This window comes from Alexandromys fortis, unplaced genomic scaffold (assembly GCF_014885135.2).
Source record: "Alexandromys fortis isolate MF-2015 unplaced genomic scaffold, M_Fortis_MF-2015_v1.1 scaffold_16, whole genome shotgun sequence".
NCBI classification, from domain to species: domain Eukaryota; kingdom Metazoa; phylum Chordata; class Mammalia; order Rodentia; family Cricetidae; genus Alexandromys; species Alexandromys fortis.
In genome coordinates, this window is record NW_026067893.1 from 14,328,020 (window position 1) to 14,349,659 (window position 21,640).

General features: G+C 40.9%; 1 protein-coding gene across 12 annotated transcripts in view; it reads right to left on the reverse strand.

The window, feature by feature from the left end:
* Positions 1-21,640, reverse strand: part of Btrc (beta-transducin repeat containing E3 ubiquitin protein ligase) — a 174,831-nt gene that overhangs the window by 24,755 nt on the left and 128,436 nt on the right. For all 12 annotated transcript variants that reach the window (XM_050147401.1, XM_050147394.1, XM_050147379.1 and 9 more), the window contains one exon: positions 898-1,129. In XM_050147401.1, coding sequence (XP_050003358.1) covers positions 898-1,129 — 232 coding nt within the window. The remainder of the gene's footprint in view (positions 1-897; positions 1,130-21,640) is intronic.

Here is a 21,640-nt window from a genome sequence, read left to right on the forward strand (position 1 = left end):
TCATGTGTGACACACATCAAATAAATGATTTATCATTCTTTCAAAAATACTAAAATAAATAAATAAATAAATAAATAAATAATTCCTATAACTTCAGTATTCTGTCATGGATTGTAGTAGAAGCTGATGCAGGAGGATTGCAGGTTTTTAGCCAGCTTGAACTAGGTAAAGATACTCTGTTCTCAAGTAAACAAGCAAACCAGCAAACATACATTTTTGTGGCTAAAATTCCCATAAATTAAAATCTAAGAATGTGAAAGAAACTGAAAATAAAACACATTATAAAAGTCATACCTGAGGTAACACTCAAGGGTAAAAAACCAGATTTGGAACTGTATATAGATTAAACCAACAATTAAAAACGGCTGAACAGAAGGACACAAAACAAAGTAAAATGGAATTTAATTTTTGTACTTTGGGTTTTCTTTTTTATTTTTCTTTCTTTTTTCTGAGACAGGATTTCTCTATGTAGTCCTGGCTGTCCTGAAACTTGCTCTATAGACCAGGCTTGCCTCAGACTCACAGAGATTCACCTGCCTCTGCCTCCCAAGTGCTACCTACCATGCCCAGTGTCTTTTCTTGTATTAGACGAAGAAGGTATAATTAGTGACTTGGCATGTAACTATAAACCCAAATAAAATTAAAAAAAAAGAAATGTAGCCAGGAGTGTTAAAAGACTTGAAATCCCAGAACGTTCAACGCTGAGGCAGAAGAACTGCAGTGAGTTTGAAGTATATTTTGGCTACACAGTGAATCTGAGGTTAGCTTGGGGTTATGGAGTGAAACCCTTTCTCTCTTCCTCTCTCTCAAAGAGGGAGGTGGGGTAAGGCTGACAGATCCAGTTCCATTACTACTGTAGCAAATTAACTAAGACTTTACAAGGAAGCATACACATACCTGGCAGAGCAGTTATGAAATCCCTCTGCAGCATAGGTTTTAGGTAGGAGTTGATGTGCCCATGCTGGTAATGACACATTTGGGATATAAGGTGCTCTACAAATTCCACTTGATCAGACTCTGACCACTGCTCAAAATACTTGACACACAGTTCCTTTTCCTTCTCATAGCTTGCTGAGAGCTTCCGCTGCTTGGGCACAATCATACTGGAAGTGCCATTGGCAAGTTTTGTCTATAGAAAGGAAGGGAGTAAAAGAAACATGTAACAGTAAGCATTGAAAATGAAGGCAACAGTCTAATTTTCTAGTCTGGCATGCTAATTTGTATCTTTACAAGTGACTTATTCTTGCTGGATTTACAGTAATTGATATTTGTGAACAATAATTATGTGGAAAGCCTTACAGATACCAGAGTAAGGTGGAATATCAGGCATATTGCAGGAAGGCCAAGTATTCATTTCTAAAAGCTCACAGACATTTTTAAGCTACAGCAGTTCACAGATGGAACTGAAAGTCAGAAGTACATAATTATTACCAGCAAGCAAAAAAGTTAATTTGCTTTTTCTTGTATGTAGCGGTTACTGGACATTTAGATAATTACTTCTTCACACTTACTTTTTAATAGTCAAACAAGAAATCTTCCATGCAAAGAAAGACCAATGAATACTTACAGTTCTCATAGTACCTTTGCACAGAAAGTCTAATAATTCATGTGTTAAAGTTAACATTTTCTTTCCAAAAATCCCATCTTCATGGTTATCAAAAACAAAACAAAACAACACTATAGGTTTTTTTATTTTTTTATTTTTGAGACAGGGTTTCTCTGTAGCTTTGGGACCTGTCCTGGAACTAGCTCTTGTAGACCAGGCTGGCCTTGAACTCACAGAGCAGGAAGGGGGAGTATGTTATCATGGCAGTCAAATTTCTCTGATTGCTCCATGAAGATTCCCATCACAGGGCATGCATGTGCTGCACAGATAGATTTCTATGAGTTTGAGACCATACTGTCTACATAGTGATGAGTTCTAGGCCAGTCAGGTTCACACTTTCAAGACAGGGTTTCTCTGTAGCTTTGGAGCCTGTCCTGGAACTCACTCTGTAGACCAGGCTGGTCTCCAACTCACAGAGATCCGTCTGTCTCTGCCTCCTGAGTGCTGGGATTAAAGGCATGTGCCACCACTGCTCGGCTCAGATCTGGTCTTAAAAAAGAATTATACACATACCTTCCCTTAGATCAAACACTATTATAGGTGCTGTTATGCCTAAAATAAGAACACAATCACTGAACTTAAAAGAGATTAATTACTAAATGGAAAACATTCAGGAATATCAGGCAGGATTGCAAGTTCAAGGTCAGCTCGTGTTACTTAACAAGCCTTAAGTTGGCCACATAAAAATTATACATTTTTTCCCAATAAATACTACCTAATTACACGAGGTCTTTCTGCCCCAGAAGGTGGACAGGTATGGAGAATGTGCTCAGACACAAAGTGCTAAGAACAGCCTCCACTGACAAGCAGTGAGGAAACCATGACTCTAGCTTTACTGTGATAGCAGGGACTGGCCTGTCACTGGGAATAAGGTGTGAGGATTTCCTCAGGAGCTTCTAGGTAGGAACTTCGTTGTCAACACAATGATTTCAGCCTTGAACAGAGAATACAACCATGCTGAATCAGACTTCCCAGCTAGGAGCTAACAGAAAGGTGCATTGGAACTTGCCAAGTCCATGATGTTATGCAGCAACTTAAAAAAAAATGTAATTACTTAACTCTACCTGGTCACAGACAGCTTTTGTGACGGGGTGAATGTTGAACTTAACATCCTGTTACATGGAGAAAGAGCAACCTAGGTGGTGGAAATTTTGAGAGCACAGGGTCTGGGATGGTTGGGGAAGCACTCTGATCACTGACTTCCACAGTGTTCTTACCAACTCCACCTTCTCTCTTCCCACCAACTGAGTCTCTGATAACAGGGTGTGGAGTCACTATCCAAGGCGCTAGCCCTGGGAACTTCCACTCACTCCTTAGAGCCTGAGCCACCATGCTTGGACAGAAATGGAGGATGAAAGAGCACAGGGGCAAGTACTCAGAGGTATGAGAGTGACACACACACACAAGGATCCTGACTGGGTGAAGCATGTCCTATCCTAGGAGGTTGATGTGGGAGTCTCCTCTGTGTGCTGTGATTACCATTAATGAATAAAGAAACTGCCTTGGCCTGTTGATAGGGCAGGACTTAGGTAGATGGGGAAGATGGAACAGAATGTTGGGAGAAAGAAGGGCAGAGTCAGAGACACCATGGACCTGTCACCCAGAGATAGACCTGCTGAAACTTTGCTGGTAGGCCATGACCTTGTAGTGATACACAGATTAATGGAGATGGGTTAAATTAATATGTAAGAGTTAGCCAATAAGAAGCTAGAGCTAATGAGTCAAGCAGTGATTTAATTAATACAGTTTCTATGTGATTATTTTGGGTGTAAGCTAGCTAGGCAGCTGGGAAGAACAAGCGGCACCCTCCCTCCAACAGGAGGTAAAGAATGGACAACAGAAGGCCAGCTTAGAAGCTACTTTAATGATTCATGGAAGAGACAGCATCTTTAGACTACAGTGTTGGCTGTAGAAGTGGAGAGAAAGAATTGGTATGCATTGTATTTTGAGGGCAGAGCACTAACTCTGGATGTGGACAGGAGAAAACGAGATGAGGTTCACACCCAAGTCTGAAGCTGCAGAACAGTGCGAAAAGATTCAGAAATCAACAGAAACAGCTACTCCCAAAAAAGTGGTTTTTATATAGGATGATACAAATGAGCACAACTGAATACCTTTCAAAGAAATTTGATGGACAATCGACGTATTTGCCTGAGGTGACCCTAATGAGGCACGGAGACCCATGTTGCTATAGAATCCATCATGCTTATAGATGTTGAATGTGGCATAACACTGCCCCGCCCTTGAACACTCTACTTCTGCTATTAAGGCAGGGGCCTGTCTTATCTTCTCAAACATTTCACAAATGGAACCTGGTCAGCTGCTATTAGTGGATTTTCAGGAATGGCATGAAAGAGCTGGCAGCTATGAGCAGCAAGCCTGGTGTGCAGTGCTGGGGTTTTCTAGCCTAGATGCCATTGTTCCCACACAGAGTAGAAACAATGAAGAACAACCTGCTGGGCACTGGCCATGGGGAGTTCAGGCTACTTTCCATGTAGGCTGTTCGCAACTCAGCAAAGGGAAACTCACCAAAAAAAGGGTAAGATTTAGAGTGCTAGCAGACAGGTGGGCTTACAAGTTTAACCAAAAAGTCACTTCTCATCTCAATAACCAAAGCCAACCATATCATTAACTTTGTCATAAAAGGTAGAAATGGCATGGGGAGGTAGCCCAGAGCACTTGGGGCACAGTGCTTTCTCTGTATGGACAAGGTCCTGTGGCCCAAGAGACTAGAAGTTTATGGTCATCTCATCTGCATAGCAATTTTGAGGCCAACCTGGACTACATGAGATTGTATCTTAAAAAACAAATAAATCAACAAACCAAACAAAACACAGCTAGAGCTGTCCTCCCGCCACACTTTTGAAAATACAGTTTCCTTTCTTAGTTTACTTTTAGAAAATACACAAAAGGTTTTTTTTAGTTTAGTTTTAGCAAGGTTAACATGAAGGGCACAGAACAGTGACTGTCACAGACGCCAGCAGAGACACGAGGAGATGAGCACAGCATCACCAGCTCCACGTGTCCCATTTTAGCCACTGCTTTCATCTCACTGTTGGGACAGGGTCTTATTATGAAGCCCAGGCTAGTTTCAAATCTGTGGCATGGCTTCTGCTTCAGCCTCCAGACTTAGGATTATAGGTGTGCCACTACACCCAGCTAAAATACATTTTTGGACATAATTTACTTATGTAACTTATCACAGCATAAAAAGAAATTTTAAAAAATGAGAAAGTCCCACACATTTAGGAAAAAAACTGATTTAATAAAAAATATTTAATACCCATAAACTAAAAACCTTGCTGAGGGAATATTCATTTACTTATTTGTTTGCTTGTTTATTAAACAGGGTTTTACTATGCAGCCCTGGCTATCTTGAAATTCACTATGAAGACGAGGCTGTCCTCTAACTTACAGGGATCTGCCTGCTCCTGCCTCCTGAGTGCTGGGATTAAAGGGAGTGCACCAGTATGCCCACTGGCTATGTTTTTTAATATAAATAGAGATATAGTACACTCATAAACTGGACTCAATATTGTTTATTCTTTTTAGATTGATCTATAGGGTGAATATATATCAATTAAAACCTCAGCAGGCAAATTATAAAGATTCTACTAATTTGTATAGAGATGCAAAGGGACCTAAATTAAAAGATGGAGGACTCAAGACTGCAGAATTTTATTCTACTTCTTATTACCTACAACCCGTGTGTGTGTGTGCATGCACAGGTGTGAGTGTGGAGGACATTTTCAAGAGTTGGTTCTCTCCTTCCACTGTAGGTTCTGATGATCAAACTCAGCTTGCTGAGTTTGTAAAGCAAGTGATTTTACCAAGTGAATCATCTTTCTGGTTCGAGACTACTGAATTTTAGAACACATGCAATAGTAACCAAAATAGTGTGGCTTTGACATGAGGGGAAAATGTGCACCAATCAACCAAAAGAAATTCATATGCAGATGATTCTTCTCCCTTCCTTCCTTCACCTGATCTCACTGTGTAGCTCACATTGACCTTGTACTCATGATGCTCCCGTCTTAGCCTCTCCAATGCTAGGATTATAAGTGTGTATCCAATACTGGCCAGAATGGTGCTACGATAATCCTGTGGGGGAAAGGATAACTCTTTTTTTTAAAGTTCCCTACCCCACCACGGGGGTGGGGGAAGAGAGTATGGTGAGAGATGGTTGGAATCTGGAGGACATTTGGGAGTGCAGTGGGGAAACCCAGCATAGTGGAAACTCCCTGGAATCTATGAGGGTGACCCTAGTGAGGACTCCCAGTAGAGGATACAGAGCCTGAACTGGCCGCCTTCTGTATCCAGGCAAGGCTTCCAGTGGTGGGGCTGGGACCCCAACCCAGCCACAAAACTTTCCACCTACAATCCCTGCCTGTAAGATGTGCTGGGGCAATGGTGGAGCACAGCTTGTGGGAATAGCCAATCAATGACTGGTGTACTTTGAGACCCACACCACAAGAGGAAGCCTATGCACAACACTGCTTGGATGACCAGGACCCAGAGGCTGGACAGCCCAGAGACCTAGGGTAGAACCCAACAAAACTGGCAAAATTAAAAAAAAATCAATGAAATGATGATTTCTAAAGATATTCTGTTACATTCACAGTTGTCATCAGAGAGGCTGCAGATGGGAGTGGATGCAGAGAGGTGGAGAGAGCGAGCTCAGGGAAGCCCACGGGAGAGGGGGAAGAACTCTGGAAGCCAGAGGGGTTGAGGATCCCCTTTGTCTCTCCCTCCACCTGAATGAACTAAGTAGGGATCATGGGGGCTCACAGACTGAAGCAGCAATCTTGGGACCTGCATAGGTCAGTGCTAGGTCCTTTGAATAATCATATGTTATGATTGTTGGCTTGGTGTTTTTGAGGAACTTCTGACAATGGGAGTGGGGATATCTTTGACTCTTTTGCCTGCTTTTGGGACCCTTCTTCTACTGGGTTGCCTCACCTAGCCTTGATGGGAAGGTGTGTGCCTGGTTTTATTATACCTTGTTGTACCATATTCTGTTGATATCCCTGGGAGGCCTGCTTTTTTTCTGGGGAGAGATGGGAGGAGGGTGTATCTGGAAGGGAGGTGTCTTAGTTAGGGTTTGCTGTGATGAAACACCATGACCACAAGGCAAGCCGAAGAGGAAAGGGTTTATTTGGCTTACACTTCAGCATTGCCGTTCATCACTGAAGGAAGTCAAGGGCAGGATCTCAAACAGGGCAGGATCCAGGGGGCAGGAGCTGATGTAGAGGCCATGAAGGGGTGTTGTTTACTGGCATGTGTAATAGCATTTCAATTGTATTTTAACAAATAACACCTGCCTAAAGATCTGAGCGTAAAACAGTCCCACTGGTCAGCCTTATAGACCAGGTAATGGTAACATGCACCTTTAATCCCAGTTGCCACATTAGTTGCCATAGAAACCAGGCGTGCACCACCCAGTTTCTAGGTTTGCTTCTCATGGATTAGTCAGTCCACCTTCTTATAGAATTCAGGACCAGGAGCCAAGGATAGCACCACCCACCATGGGCTGGGCCCTCCCTCTTTGATCACTAATTGAGAAAATGCCTTACAGCTGGGTCTTGTGGAGGTATTTCCTCAACTGAGGCTCCTTCCTCTCTGATGACTCTAGTTTGTAACAAGTTGACACACAAAACCAGCCAGTATGTAAGGGAAGTTGCAGTTGGATGTACTGTATGAGATAATAATAAATAAAAATGAGGGAAAAAGGTTTACATATTTTATGCATGTGTGTTCTAGATTGCATGTATGTGCACCTAGTGCTTGCAGGTATCTACAGAGATCAGAAGATGGGAGTAGACCCTGGGAACTAGTGTTATAGATGGTTTTGAGACTCCCATGTGGGTGCTGGAAACTAAACTCAGGTCCTCTGTAAGAGCAGCAAGTTCTTAACTGAAAGCCATCTTTCCAGCCCCAAGGATGTTAAGAAACTGCACAGCCATAACTGGTAAACAAACAAACCTTGTTCCTTACACATACCACATGCAAGATCAACGCGTATATGTTCAAGTTAAAACTATAAAATTTCTAGAAGAAAATGTACAAGTTTTTTTTTTGTACCCTTGGGCTAGGCAAACATTTTAGAGAGGTTGCAAAAGCAATAAACTTAACAAAAGGAATTTAATAAATCTGTGTTTGTGCGTGCACGCGCGTGTGCACATGCACTTGGCGTAGTTATTCAGAGGACAATTTTTGGGAGTTGGTTATTTTCTTTACTGCATGAGCCTGGAGATGAAATAGCTTGGCAGCGAGTGCCTCTATGTGTTGAGCCATCTCACCAGCTCAGTTAGAAGCTGGGAGAAAGGTCTGCAATGAGTGTATTTAACCAAGGACTTTAGAATATATGAATAACTCTTAGGACTCAATAGTGAGGAAATGAATAATGCTAGTTGTTTCTTAAGTAAGAAAATGCCTTCTTTGTTTTTATAATTGGCAAAAGATGGGATACACCTCCCTTCAAACAAACCTCTAGAAGGCTAGTAAGCATACAAAAGATGTTCAACATTTCAAGTCATTACGGAAATGTAAATTATAGCCACGAGACACTACTACACACGGACTAAACACTACCCGGAACAACTGGCCTCTCATACATCACAGCTGAAATGCTGAATGGTACAACTACTCTGGAAAACAAGTTGACAGTGTTTTATAGAGGTAAACACAGATTTTGCCATGATGTAGATATTTACCTCCCAAACACAATTCTACACATTAATGTTCACGGTTTCTGTTTTTATAATCAGCCCTCAGTGTAATAAGATACAAGTCCATCAAGAGAAGAATGGCAAACAATTGTAATGTAAGCACACAGTGGAACGCTTAGCAAAACAGGAGGGAAACGCATAAAATGGCAAAGATGGATTCCTAACACACAGATTCAAGAAGCCAGCATAAGAGCACACAGTTCATGAGTCCACTTATGTGCCACTCTAGGAACAACAAATCTAAATTTTATTTATAAAACCAGATCAGAGGTTTGAGTAGGGTATGGGAGTGAAGCTAGCGGGGGAAAGGCACAGGGGACGCACTTGGACCATGGAAATCTTCATCTTGTTACACAGCATACGACTGACAAAATTTATTGAACCATAATACTTAATGCCACCACGATATTAATTTTATTTGCAACTAACACACTGCATTTACAAAGAACTCTGAAGGTCTTTGCTGTTGAGTCTCTTCCCTGACCATTCTCCCATAAAGACTTTTCTACAAACGTCTAAAGTAAATGAAGTAAAATTTCAAGTTGAGAAACTGAAAAATCCACAAGGGTACAGTGAAAAAGTTCAATTATTAAAACAACCAGAAGGTTGTATATTGGAGTGTATGGGAAAGAGAGAGATGATAATGGTTACTGGTGGCGGAGAATTGATTCAGCTTTCCCAACAGAAGCCTGATGACTCAACCATCCTGTTCAAATGTCTAGGACAGCTCAGTTTAATGACAACACTAACTTCCTGCCGCCCTGCACATCTCTTTGCCTTTCTGTTTGCAATGAACAATTGTCTCCAAACAAAGTACAAATGATGCTGTTAGGTGACAAGCACACAAAATGAAAGGAGTTAAGTGTTTGTGGCACTGTCTTCCAGTTTAGGCCTAAAAGGCCAAGGGCCTTACCCCTGAAAACATATTACATGTACCATTTTCAAAATGACCATCAATTTCTCTGCAGCTGCTGCCTAGGCCAAGAGGGAAAATATATTCTTACACACATCAACTGGCCTAGCCAATAACATGACATGTGCTGGCTTTACTAACTGTATCATGTATGAGCTTAAAAACAACATGGACTAGCTGAACAGGACCGTAAGATGACACGTATTTTCAGTTTCCACGCAAACCCTGCTGTAACCAGCCAACAGAGAAAGTAGGCTAAGTAGAGAAAGAATACTTCTTTTTTTTTTTCTTTTTGAACATCTCATCTCTTTACTTTAAAAGGCACACAAGGTAGTTGGTTGTATTGGTTTGGTTGCTAAATGCATCCTAGTACAGATACTGCACAACAGAAACAATATGGAATTATGAATTTAAGGATATCTAATATACACTACATAATAAAATCAGATGGGAGGCTTGTTTGTGCTCCTCAGCTCATGGAGGATTTGTCAATATCAACTGTTGGGACTCATCATCCATTCATTCACTATTCCCTTTACATTTACTTGAGAAAGAATATTTCAAACAAAGGACACCATTAAGAAGTGTTACAAGGACAAGGACAAAATGAAGAGATTGTTGGTGAGGAGAGAAGCGCATGCTAAAAAGACGTCAAAGGATCTGTCTGGCTTTGAGAGAGACACTAGCATTAGGGACTAGGGAATGTGGAGGAAACAATGATTCCGACAGGGCACTGAGTTAAGATAAAGAAAGCAATGGCTGTGGTGGGGATTAGAATGCACCTGAGAGAGACACAACACGAATTCTGATTAAGGCTGGAACCTGAGTGTTGTCCAGGACCAGACTGGCTACTCTGTGCAGGACAGTTTAGCAGAGGCTAGGGAAACAGTGAACAGGCAGTTTCTTGACTTTTTGGGAAAGAGTGAGAAGAACACAAAAGAAATATACTAACTTAAACTGATAGAGACTGTAAACAAAGAAAAATAAGAACAAGGTAAAGCAGGGAGTGAGGAGTAAAGCTTCCTTTACTGGTGAGGTAAGGAAGTCACTGCAGGAGTTGACACCTAAGCTGAAATTGGCACAAGACTAAGTCTTACCAGGAACTGAAGGAAGAATCTTAAAACAAAAGGAGGGAGGAATGGGTGCAAAGGTAGATGTGGAAAGAGTAAAAGGCCCATGTGGGCAGGAGCAGAGTTACCAATAAAGGGCATGTAGTGATCAATGACGTGGCCTGCTACAAGGCTTCCTGGGCCAATGGGAAGCAGTCTGGATTTCCATTAAAGTAGAAAGGAGAACTTGTGGAAGTTCTGAAGTGGTCAGACATGAATGGTGCCTTCTGATGTGCCTTGGAAACACACTAGCTCCATTACAGAGCACAGATCAGGAGCTGTGATGTGACGAGGAAGACCAATAATCCAAGCAAGAGGTGATTATGATTAGGGTTCGAAGAGGCTCTTTAGGAAGTGTTAGAAAAGACAAAGAACAAAATGGAGATTTATAAACTGAAGGTTGGGTGTGGTGGCCAATGACTGTAATCCCAGTACTAGGAAGTGGACATAGAAGGACCAAGAATTTCAAGGTTGTTAAGTCTTGTCAAGAGAGGTAGGAGGTGAGGTGAAGAAGAAGAACAGGAGGAAGAATAAAAGGAGAAAAACAAAAGGGAAGGGGAGAGGAGGAGAGGGGAAAGGGGAGAAGGGAAAGGGAGTCTGGGTTAGAATTTAATTCATTCACTTATTCATTCCTTCACTTGAGACAAGGTCTCACTATGTAGCCCTGGCTGGCCTCAAACTCACAGAAATCCACCTGCTCTGCCTCCCAAATGCTTGAACTAAAGGCCTGTGCCACCATTCCAGGGCATAAGACATTTCTTTGAAAATAATCATTTACTTCTTCCCTGAAAGGAGAATTGAACACATTTGTCTAGAGAGGGGCAGAACCAGAGTTACAGGCGTTTTGCTCCATGGCCAGGAGAAACAAGTAAAAAATTTGCGAGAATTCTTATTTGTTTTTGTGCTTTTGTTATACAGCCCAACCTAGACTTAAACTTTTTGATCCTCCTGCCTCAGGCACTGGAGTACTGGGAATACAGGATGCACCATCATGTATGGCTTGCCACAGTTTTAGGGAGAAAGTCAAGCTTTGTAGAGGCCCACACTTTAGTTTCTATAGACCACTGCCAGGATTTTCTTGAACACGAATCTAAAAATAATGATTCTCTCCAGTCCCAATGTCTCTCCCTTGATTTCTAAGACACCTTCTAGAAAAGAGTCAATGCTGTCTTGGTTGAATTGAGAGGAAATGGAGTTGTCTGCATCTTGATTAGGCTGGAGAGATGGGGACAAGTGAGCACTCCTAGGGAGGGAGACAGTGAAACAGAGGCCCAAAGCAGCCCTGGAGCTCCAGAAGGATGGGGAACAAGGGAAAGAAGCCCACAGCATCTGGGCAAGTTTCTAGGAAGGGATCCATGAGAAGCTGGATGTGGATGTGGCTGGACACAAGGTGAACAAGTAGAGAAAAGGTAAAATGCTCAAAAGTAGGGCCACAACTTTCAGCAATTTGAGTTTTAGTTCTTAAAAAGACTTTACAATTTTCAGTGACCAAATTATAATCCTTTATCTTTTCCTGGGATTGGGAATGGGAAAGCAAAGAGAGCTGAATGTACAGGATGCGGGGGGGGGGGGGGGGGGGNGGGCGTATATATTCCAACTGAAATAAACATCACATTTCTCAGTGGGGTTATTGTATTAATATTTTAACAGCTCCTACTAAATATGATTACATATTAGGTGAACTCATAAATATGTCAGATCTGATTAGTGAATGTGGAAGACAGGAAGGGGCAGATTTGTCAGCAGAGAGAAGTTCACATTATGAATCTGACTGATTTCTAATAACCAGCAAGACAAAGCTTACGATCATTCCAGCTCTTTTAAATACAACTCACTAGGAGATGAACTCAAAGCACCTCAGTACATATGATTATATATGATTATTTAAAGACTAGACAGTTGCCAATCTTCTATTTACTGATGATAGAAAAAGCCACACATGACATTCAACCAAGTCAAAACAAGGCAATTTTGATGGTTTCTTGATCTTTACTGTAGTTAAAGGGACCAGATAGCCACATAACATTTTTAGATTTCAAACCCGACTTTTGTTTCTTTGGTGGGCTCTGGCATGTGACTTTATAGCTTGCAGGGTGATGGGGTTCTTTTGTTCTAAACCAAGGACTCACTGCAGCTTAATTTACTGCTGCACTATTATTACAGCTAACGACACACACCTCCAAGGCTGGTAAACCCACTGGTGTAGACAGTGCCACCTTAAAGGGGTTTCTGGATGGGTCCTAGTGAGGAGGAAAAAAAAAGGACATAATGTTTAATTATAAGAAATGATTGAAATAGGCACAGACATACCCCGGGTGCCTCTGCACTGCAGCAAGCTCTAAACTTGTTATCGTTAATGGTTTAAATTTCACTGTGCTAATCATTTCAGGACACAAGCCTTTCTTGATAATCTAATGAATTATTCCAACATCCTTCAGCAAAAAAAAAATCCTCCATGACAGCACTAATTACAAGGCGTTTTCCCAGTGCTTATGTAAAATATGACAGAGCAGCAGCCTAGGGAATTGCAGAAAACTGCTTCTAATTTCCACTGAGAAACTGACAAACACCTCTCTTTCATCTCTCCCAGCTCTCAAGTAAGATTTAACTTTCTCATTTAGTTAATTACCGAGTGAGGATCATCATTTCCCCCGCATCGGAGCAGCACAGAGCCTTTATCGTGTTAACTTGTGAACTTGATCGATGGCTGCTGCTAAAACTTAATAACTTCACCCCCTGGCAAATTGTAAGATAAATATAATAGGAGAAACTCTGACAGTAAAAACCTGCCAGAAATGAGCGCTGTGTTTATGTTTCTTTGCAGGCAGCAAAAAAACCACCGACAGCTTATTACTGGTTGCGTGTTACTTATATTTAAAAGACTCCAGGCAGTTAACTTTCTGTGTATTGTTAAAACTTTGCTCATGAGAGGGGAAAACAGCACAAGAGTTGCAGACTTGGGGAAGTGAAAGAAGAAAAATCAGGGAGAATGGCAACATGAGGGACCAAATACATTGTGTAAATGTCATGTTTATCATATAAAATGTTTAAGCGGCAGAAACAGGGAGAGTAACCCTAATAAAAAGAATACTGGCCTTCTGAAAGACCATAGGAACTATAGGAGCAAAGTATGGGAATTTTTACTCAGATTTTTTTCGATGACCATGGGTCCATGCCTGAAGAATTCAATTAACCACAGAATTCCTCCATACTTCAAAAAGCCCTGCAGCTAGAAAAGCACTTACTAACTACACCAGTTAACCTTGTGACCTCTGAGGGAGATACAGCTAGGGAAAAACATACTCTGAGCCCTTCATCTAGTCTTATATTCACTGCCTACACCAAAGCTAAACCAATCCAGGCAGACATTTTCTGATGAGCATTATACTTTTAGCTTGAATCTGAATTTTACCTTTGGCTGTGGCAGACTAAGGACAACAGACAAGGAGTAACAATGGGGTCTGGTAAAGGAATACGGCAACTGGGTGTGGTGGATCAGGCCTACTATCAATTCCAGCCCTGCAGAGGCTAAGACAAAGACTGGAGAATCATGGCAAGATTGAGATCAGCTTGTACTAAGAATGAGACCCTACCTCAAGAAAACAAAAACAAATCAATCAAATAACAGAATCACTACTCATTAATGTTTGTCCCTGCCACCTAATAACAGGAATGAAAACACATCTGTATATAAAATGTCAAGGCCACTCATAACACAGAGCTGATAAAGGAAACAGTATGAACTAAATTTGGGGAGGAGATAATCAGGAATGGTCTTCAAGGACTTACAGAGGCTTAACCTTGTGTTTGCAATTGTACTTAACTCCCCATTATGTGCCACAACAGATCGGCACTCTGGAGGCTTAATGTTGCGATCCAAAAGCCCACCATTTTAAAGTTGACAGGCTCTGGAAAAACAAACATTTAAATAGCGAGCAAAATTCCTTGTTGCTAGAGGATCAAATCTGAATCATCCGTTCATTAAATAATCTATCTGGAGAGAAAGGACTGGGAAGAAGGCTCGATGAGTAAAGTACCTTGCTGTGCAAACAAAAGGACCTAGATTCAAACTCACTCACACACACACACAAATAAAAAAATCACTTTTATTTGCTTATTATCTCAACCAGTAGGGGTGGGGAGAATGTATAGAAAAAAAGCAAAATTCCTAGGGCTCCTTGGCCAGACAGTCTGGCCTAGTTTGTTAAATTGAACCAATGAGGGACAAGGATGTCATTCTTGAGGATTACATTTAAAGACCTCCAGAGGATGCACATACACAGTTTTTAAAAAGCCTAGAATTTTCACTATCAGTAGATACTGTTTCTATTTCAATGTCTAGATTATTTTTCTATTCTTTTAAAAGAGTTATTAGGGGCTGGAGCAATGGCTCAGCACTTAATAGCACTTGGTGCTCTTGCAGAGGACCTCGATTTATTTCCCATCACCTACACGGAAGCTTGCAACCATCGTAACTTCAGTTCCAGGGGATGCCCTCTGCTGACTTCTACAGGCACTAGGCATTCATACACACACGTGATGCACAGACAGACATGTAGGAAAAGCACTCAAATGTAAAAGAAAAATAAACCTTTAAAAAAGAAGTAAAAGAGAACTATTAGTAAATTATTTGATATACTTGGGGAAGGGGGAGTATTTTTATGATATCCAGGACACTTCTCCCTTAGCAGTAAATTAACTGGAACAAGAAAAGCTTTCTTTGATGAACACCTTAGAACTCAAGATCTGGTCCTGGAATATACAGAATGCTGATTGTGGAAAGGCAGAGAAGAAGGGGAAGCAGGTGACAGAGAAGAAAGGAGGAGGAGTAGAAGGAAAGCAGCAAGAAGGGAGAGAGCTAAGAAAGGAGTGTAGAACTGGGAGTGAGTCAGGGCGACAAGAGACCGGCAGAAAAGAGATTGACGGCATTGGTGGGGGTGCATGTGGGAGAGGCCAGAGAATGGTGAGGAGGAGTCATTAGGGCTAAAGGAGAGACTGGGAAGGGGAGAGACATGAAAAGCAGGGGACAGGACACCCTGGGAAAGATGGAATGGGAAGAGGAGAGGTAGAAGCAGATGAGGAGAAAAAAAATGGGTATAATGAAACGCACAAGGATGGAGCATGACCAGCTCCTGCTCCAAGAGAGCAACATGCTTGATGGGCAGAGAAGTCCTCTCCACATCAGGAGAGAAAAGATGAAAAACGATTTCTTCTGAAAACCAGTATTTAATGTCTCAAGAAGAGTAATAAAGTTTAATTATCTGGAATCTGGTTGATTCTTCTTTGTAACTTCCTGAAGTGCAGGTTGCTCCTCTGGATGTAAAATGATGTTAAAAACATCAAATATAATTTTGGTGACACTGTAAGTTTAAACTAAGAGCTTTCTCTCCAACTGCCCCCTCATATCCTTGCCTTATTTAGCATCAGAAAGTTAAGTTCTGCTATCAATAATGGGGAATGAGGGAGGCACGTCTGTCATGAGAATCAGAGACTAAAACAAACTAAAAAGTATGCGGCTGAAGCACAGTGAGTTTAGATAAAGCAGAAAAACTGTCCTCCTTGTTGTGTTGTGATACCTGGGGTTTTTGTCCATGAAAGTCAGTGACTTGGTATAGCCTGCTCTTAAAGAAAGTGTAATCCTAAAGCCTGGTTCTGGGGGTGTGGATTGGGGACTGACTCTCAAGAAGTCAACTCAGCTTTCTAGAAGAAATTCAACTCTTTCCAAATGCTTGTTAATGCATGTTAAATGCAGCAAGAAATAATCCTATGAGGCAGGGTGCAGCCTCTCTCAGCTGCAGTGAATGAAGTAAATGACTTGTAACTTCTGAAGTCTTGGTTATCTGCAGGTAAAACTTTAATACCCCTTGGAGAATCAAGGGACTAAAGACATTTCTCTCTGGAATACTTCGGTAATTGTTTTCTTAATTTATCCAGGAGAGGCTTAGTTTGGATGCAGCATCTGTTTTTTTTTAAGCAGAGGTGATCAGAATAACTTGCTCAGACTCACATAAATTAGCAAAGTTCAGACTAAATTTCAAAATGCAGTTGTTATATAAGCTGTATGGTCTTTCTAGATCACAATTCTGGTTCTTCTTTTTTTTTTTTTTAAAAAGAATATTTTATTTTTATGTGCATTGGTTTTGCCATGGGTGTTGGGTCCCCTGAAACTGGAGTTACAAGCAGGTGTGAGATACCATGTGGGTGCTGAGAATTGAACCTGGATCCTTCGGAAGAGCAGTCAGTGCTCTTAACCTCTGAGCTATCTCTCCAGCACCTTCTTCCAATAATCAAGTCACTCCCAAGTAAATGGCAGGTCAGGGGCTGGAGACCACACTGCTCTGAAGATGTCTTTTGGACAGCCAAGAGGTTTATATGCACACCAAGACCATGGACATCAACTGAAGCCAGCCCCAATGGTCCTCTGTATAAGTTATGGTAATATATCAGAATGTTGTAAATATAACCAAACAACCATTATGTCTTGATCTGATGCCACTACTGCTTATACACTTATTTGGTGTAAAATAGTTGGGTAAAGTAGTTAATCGTTCTGGGTCTCAAATTCCTCATCTATAAATGGCGAAACTGTACTCTGTTGGAAGTATTAACGTTAGGATGAAATGAGGTAACATACACAAAATCATTTAAAGAGAGAACTTAGGAAAGACCAAAGGCAATCATGGTTTTAACTCAGTAACAGTCTACTTATGCACTGCTGGTTATATAAGGCTAATTATAGTCTTGTTTTTTTGACTATATCCAGAAACTTTTACTTTCAAAACAGACTTCTAAGCCTTAGGGGGCAGTGATAAATCATTTGAATTTACATAGTAGTAGCAGCACAAAAAGAAGTTGTAAACTCAATTTTTAATTCAAACTAATGCAAGGAGTAGTTATTTCAACTATACAGAGGTAGTTGAAACCCCCTTCTCTGGCTACCAATGTTACCACTCTCAGTGTATTGATGCTTTGCCCATAGGAAAACCTGGCTGTTTTTTTCCTTCGGTTTTTTGAGACAGGGTTTCTCTATAGCTTTTGGAGCCTGCCCTGGAACTAGCTCTTATAGACCATGTTAGTCTTGAACTCAGAGATCCACCTGCCTCTGCCTCCCAAGTGCTGGGAATAAAGATGTACGCAAGCACCACCTGGATAAAACTGGCAGTCTTAACCTATGTTCTAAGACTGGCCTCAACATTTGCATGTAACACATTTAAAACATTACTAGCAGCTGGGCACGATGGCTCAAGGCCTTTTATTCCAACAATTGGGAAGTGGATACAGGAAGATTTGAGTTCAAGACCAGCCTAGGCTACATAATTGGTTTGAGATCCACTTGGGTTGCATAGTAAAACTCACCTCAAAAAAAAAAAAAAAAAAGACACAATTAATTTAAGCTTAAAAAATTATGCTTGAAGTCAAGAATTAAAACTAAACCTTGAAAAAGAATGATGATTGATGCTAGTTTAACATTTCCATAAAACTCAGAGCTGTGGGAAATGAGCTCCACTTTACGACGCCTTCTTGAAATCTGCTTCCTCACTACGACCCATTCCTTCTACATTTACATTCTTGACATTTTTGTACCACCCTCCCTCTGGCTGCCAATATTTAAGAAAAGTTTTCTAGAAAACTATCAGTAAATGAATGTTTTTATTTACTAAAAATTCCTTTACTTCACACAAAGAGGCAAAAGAAATGCTATATACCAACTGGTTTTACTTAGGGCCAAACGCAAGCAGTAGGATGACATCCTACAGACTGTGAGATTAGACTGGGGTCCGAATGCTTTATTGTCAAGATCAGATAGCAACTGTTCTCTGTCCATTCAAGAGCTTGCTGTACTAGATATGTCTATATTTTTCTTTCAGATTCCAAATGCTGACAATGTTCCCACAGTTGAAATGGCATACTGGCACTCTAAACAAACGAGGACAAGCCCTGGCATGAGTTTCCACTTGAAAGAACTAAGTTTCACTGGATATCAGAAGCAGAATATGTGGCACCTGCTTCTATGATAATAGTGTTTAAAAACATTATTATTATTATTACTATTAATATTATTTTGAGACAGGGTCTCTGTATGTAGCCCTGGCTGTTCTGGGACTCAATTTGTAGAACAGGCTATCCTGGAATTCATAGAGATCCGCCTGCCTCTGCCTCCTGAGTGCTGGGATTAAAGGCATGCATCACCACCTCCACCCAGCTTGACATAGCATTTCTGACAGTGAACAATCTGGGGGGAGGAGGTTAAAGTTTAAGTAAGAAAGACTGAAGAGTGATCTTATTAGGACTGCAGCAGTGAGAATAGGGGTTAGGGAAAAACAGAGGATTTAGACATGCATGGTGGCTCGTGCCTGTAATCTCAGCACTTGGGAGACTGAGGCAGGAGGATTGCAGTAAATTCCAGGCCAGCCTGGGCTATGCAGTGAGATACTGGCTCAAACAAACAAACAATCCAAGGAAATTAAAATGACCAAGATATTTTGGAGAGAATCTTAAGAATAACATCATGGAACCAGGGCACACTATGGAAGAAGCAAAAGACTGAACTGTTTTAAAGATAGAAATGAAGGGCAAAAGAGCCAGCTCAGGATCAGGTCTTGTGTCATCTATAAACTGGGTGGCATCAGTAAGCTCATCACTCTCCTTAGGCATTCCCCCATTCATTTTTTTTTTAAATAACTTAACTTTATTTTATGTACATTGGTGTGAGGGTGTCAGATCCGCTGGAACTGGAGTTACAGAGAGTTGTGAGTTGCTGTGTGGGTGCCAAGAATTGAATCCAGGACCTTTGGAAGAGCAGTCAGTGCTCTTAACTGCTGAGTCATCTTTCCAACCCCCCTCCTCATTTTTTAACCTCAAAGATTTACACTGCTTGTTCCTGAGGGTTGTTATAACAACAGATGATATACACACATCACTTAGAACAGGGTACAGCAAGTATGTTTTCAACAAAGTTAGCTGCTGACAGAAATAAAAAAAATGATACAAAATGTAATAACAATATTAATGTCCTTACCGCTACTGAACTGCACACTTAGAAATGGTTGTATAGTCTGTGGGTTTCCTTTTGGGGGGGAATGTTGGGGAGACACAATATAAAGACAAAACTAGACTAGTGACTATATCTCAGTGGTAGGTGCTTACCTAATGTTCTTAATGTCCTAGTTCAATCTCAAGCACTGAGTTAGGGTGTAGGGGTGCGTGTGAGATGAGGAACCACCATAAACACCCTCAACTCTCTCCCCGACACTATATGGTAATGCGACACTGCTACACTCTACCAGAATGCTACAGTAAAAAAGCCAGGCAACACCAAGCACTGATTGGCAAGGTAAAGGAACAAAGGAGTCTCTAATTCTCTGAGGTCAACAGTTTCTAGTTTTTTTCCCCTAGTTTCATATACATTTGAATTCATTTAATCTACATATTCATGAAAATGTATATGTAAAATTTTTTTTATCAAAAAATACAGTGGTTAATTATTAAAAACTGAAAAAAGCCCAAATGTTTGCCTACAGTGAAACGTGTAATTTAAACATGTATTATTCTGATGAGGATATACGGATTGTGACTATGTGCAACAATGTGACTGGTTCTTAAATATCCTCTGCCCAAATGACATACACAGTAAAAGGATGCATGCTGTATGGTTCTATTTACATGTGTTCAAAACCAGGCAGAACTAACATAGAGAACTGGAAGAGAAGCTAACTGGTACCCCTGGGAGGGTATTGGCTTACTGGGAGCAGGAGTGGGTTCTGTTATGTTCCTTTTCTCTCTTCTAAATGGTTAGATTGCTGTTAGTAAATTTATCAAATCTAGAAACTCTTAAAATTGCTAGATTATATTCACACAAGGGAGAATGGGAAGAAAAATCTGTTTATTGACAGACTGTCCTAACCTTTGTTTTCTGATAAAAAGGAAACAGGCACTAAATTAGAAAAAAATTTAAATTTCGCTACAAAAGAATCTGAGATTCTATCTCTATTGTGACCCCATGGTCGCACACGAGACAGCTGCTCTCACATGATACTGCTCTGAGCAAGGTTAGAGCTCCCTCTAGCACTTCCAACCAAGGAAACACCACAGGCCCTGACAGCTGACACAATTCAGGGCTGCCCATGGTTAAATGCAACACGGTGATTTTTATTTTTAATTTGCTTTAATTGTTGCTATGATATGAATAATTAATAGGCTGCTTATGCCAGTTTTGTAAAGTTCACAGTACAGAAAGCCAGGAGAGAAATAGCTACTTACAAAGGAGGCTTAAAAATGGTTATAACTGCTATAATATTAGAGAATTTGGAATATTTATTCCTGATTTGTGGCAACATTATGTTCTAGCAACAAAGAAACATGCTACTAAAAGCATTTTCTACTGAAAACATCTTCGTGTCTCATCTCCTTTCTCTGCTGGCTGCAGAACCACCCACCCACAGGGCTGCAGGAGCAAAGCAGGTCAGTGCTGGGAACCTTGTTCTTTGGTGAAGGACAATCAGAAGGTTTGACCACAAACATTAACCTAATTCCACCCATTCTAAGACAAGTATATACTAGCACTTAGTGATACCCTGGACAACAGAGGTTATTGAAGTAAAGAAAGTCAAGATTCTCAAGATTCTTTCCTGTGTCTTTGTAAAGTTCTTTCTTCACTGGTATCTCAGCCACTGAAAATGATGACTCTGCCCAACAATGTCTACTTCACATTTGGGTGTCAGCACAAAGCATAATTCAGATACAATATTGCAATCTTACACACAGAAATTGAGCAGGTGATGAGAGTTCAACAACTGTAACACATATATAACCACTTTGGAAAAGAGGCCAGAAGTAAAAGGTTTTCCTTTTTTCATTGTTGGATTTCAACTCCCACATACACATTCTGAATGAAAACTGCTTACCAAAATTCTTGTTAAAAATCAACACACATATGAAATCAAATAATATGTTTCTTGAGAGCCACATTCCTCAGGAGGCAGAGACAGGCAGATCTCCGTGAATTTGAGGCCAACCTGGTCTACAGAGCGAGTTCCAGGACAGGTTCCAAAGCTACAGTGAGACTCTGTCTCGAAACCTCTACCATTTCTTTTTTTTTTTTTAAATATTTATTTATTTATTATGTATACAATTTTATGTCTGTGTGTATGTCTGCAGGCCAGAAGAGGGCACCAGACCCCATTACAGATGGTTGTGAGCCACCATGTGGTTGCTGGGAATTGAACTCAGGACCTTTGGAAGAGCAGGCAATGCTCTTAACCTCTGAGCCATCTCTCCAGCCCCC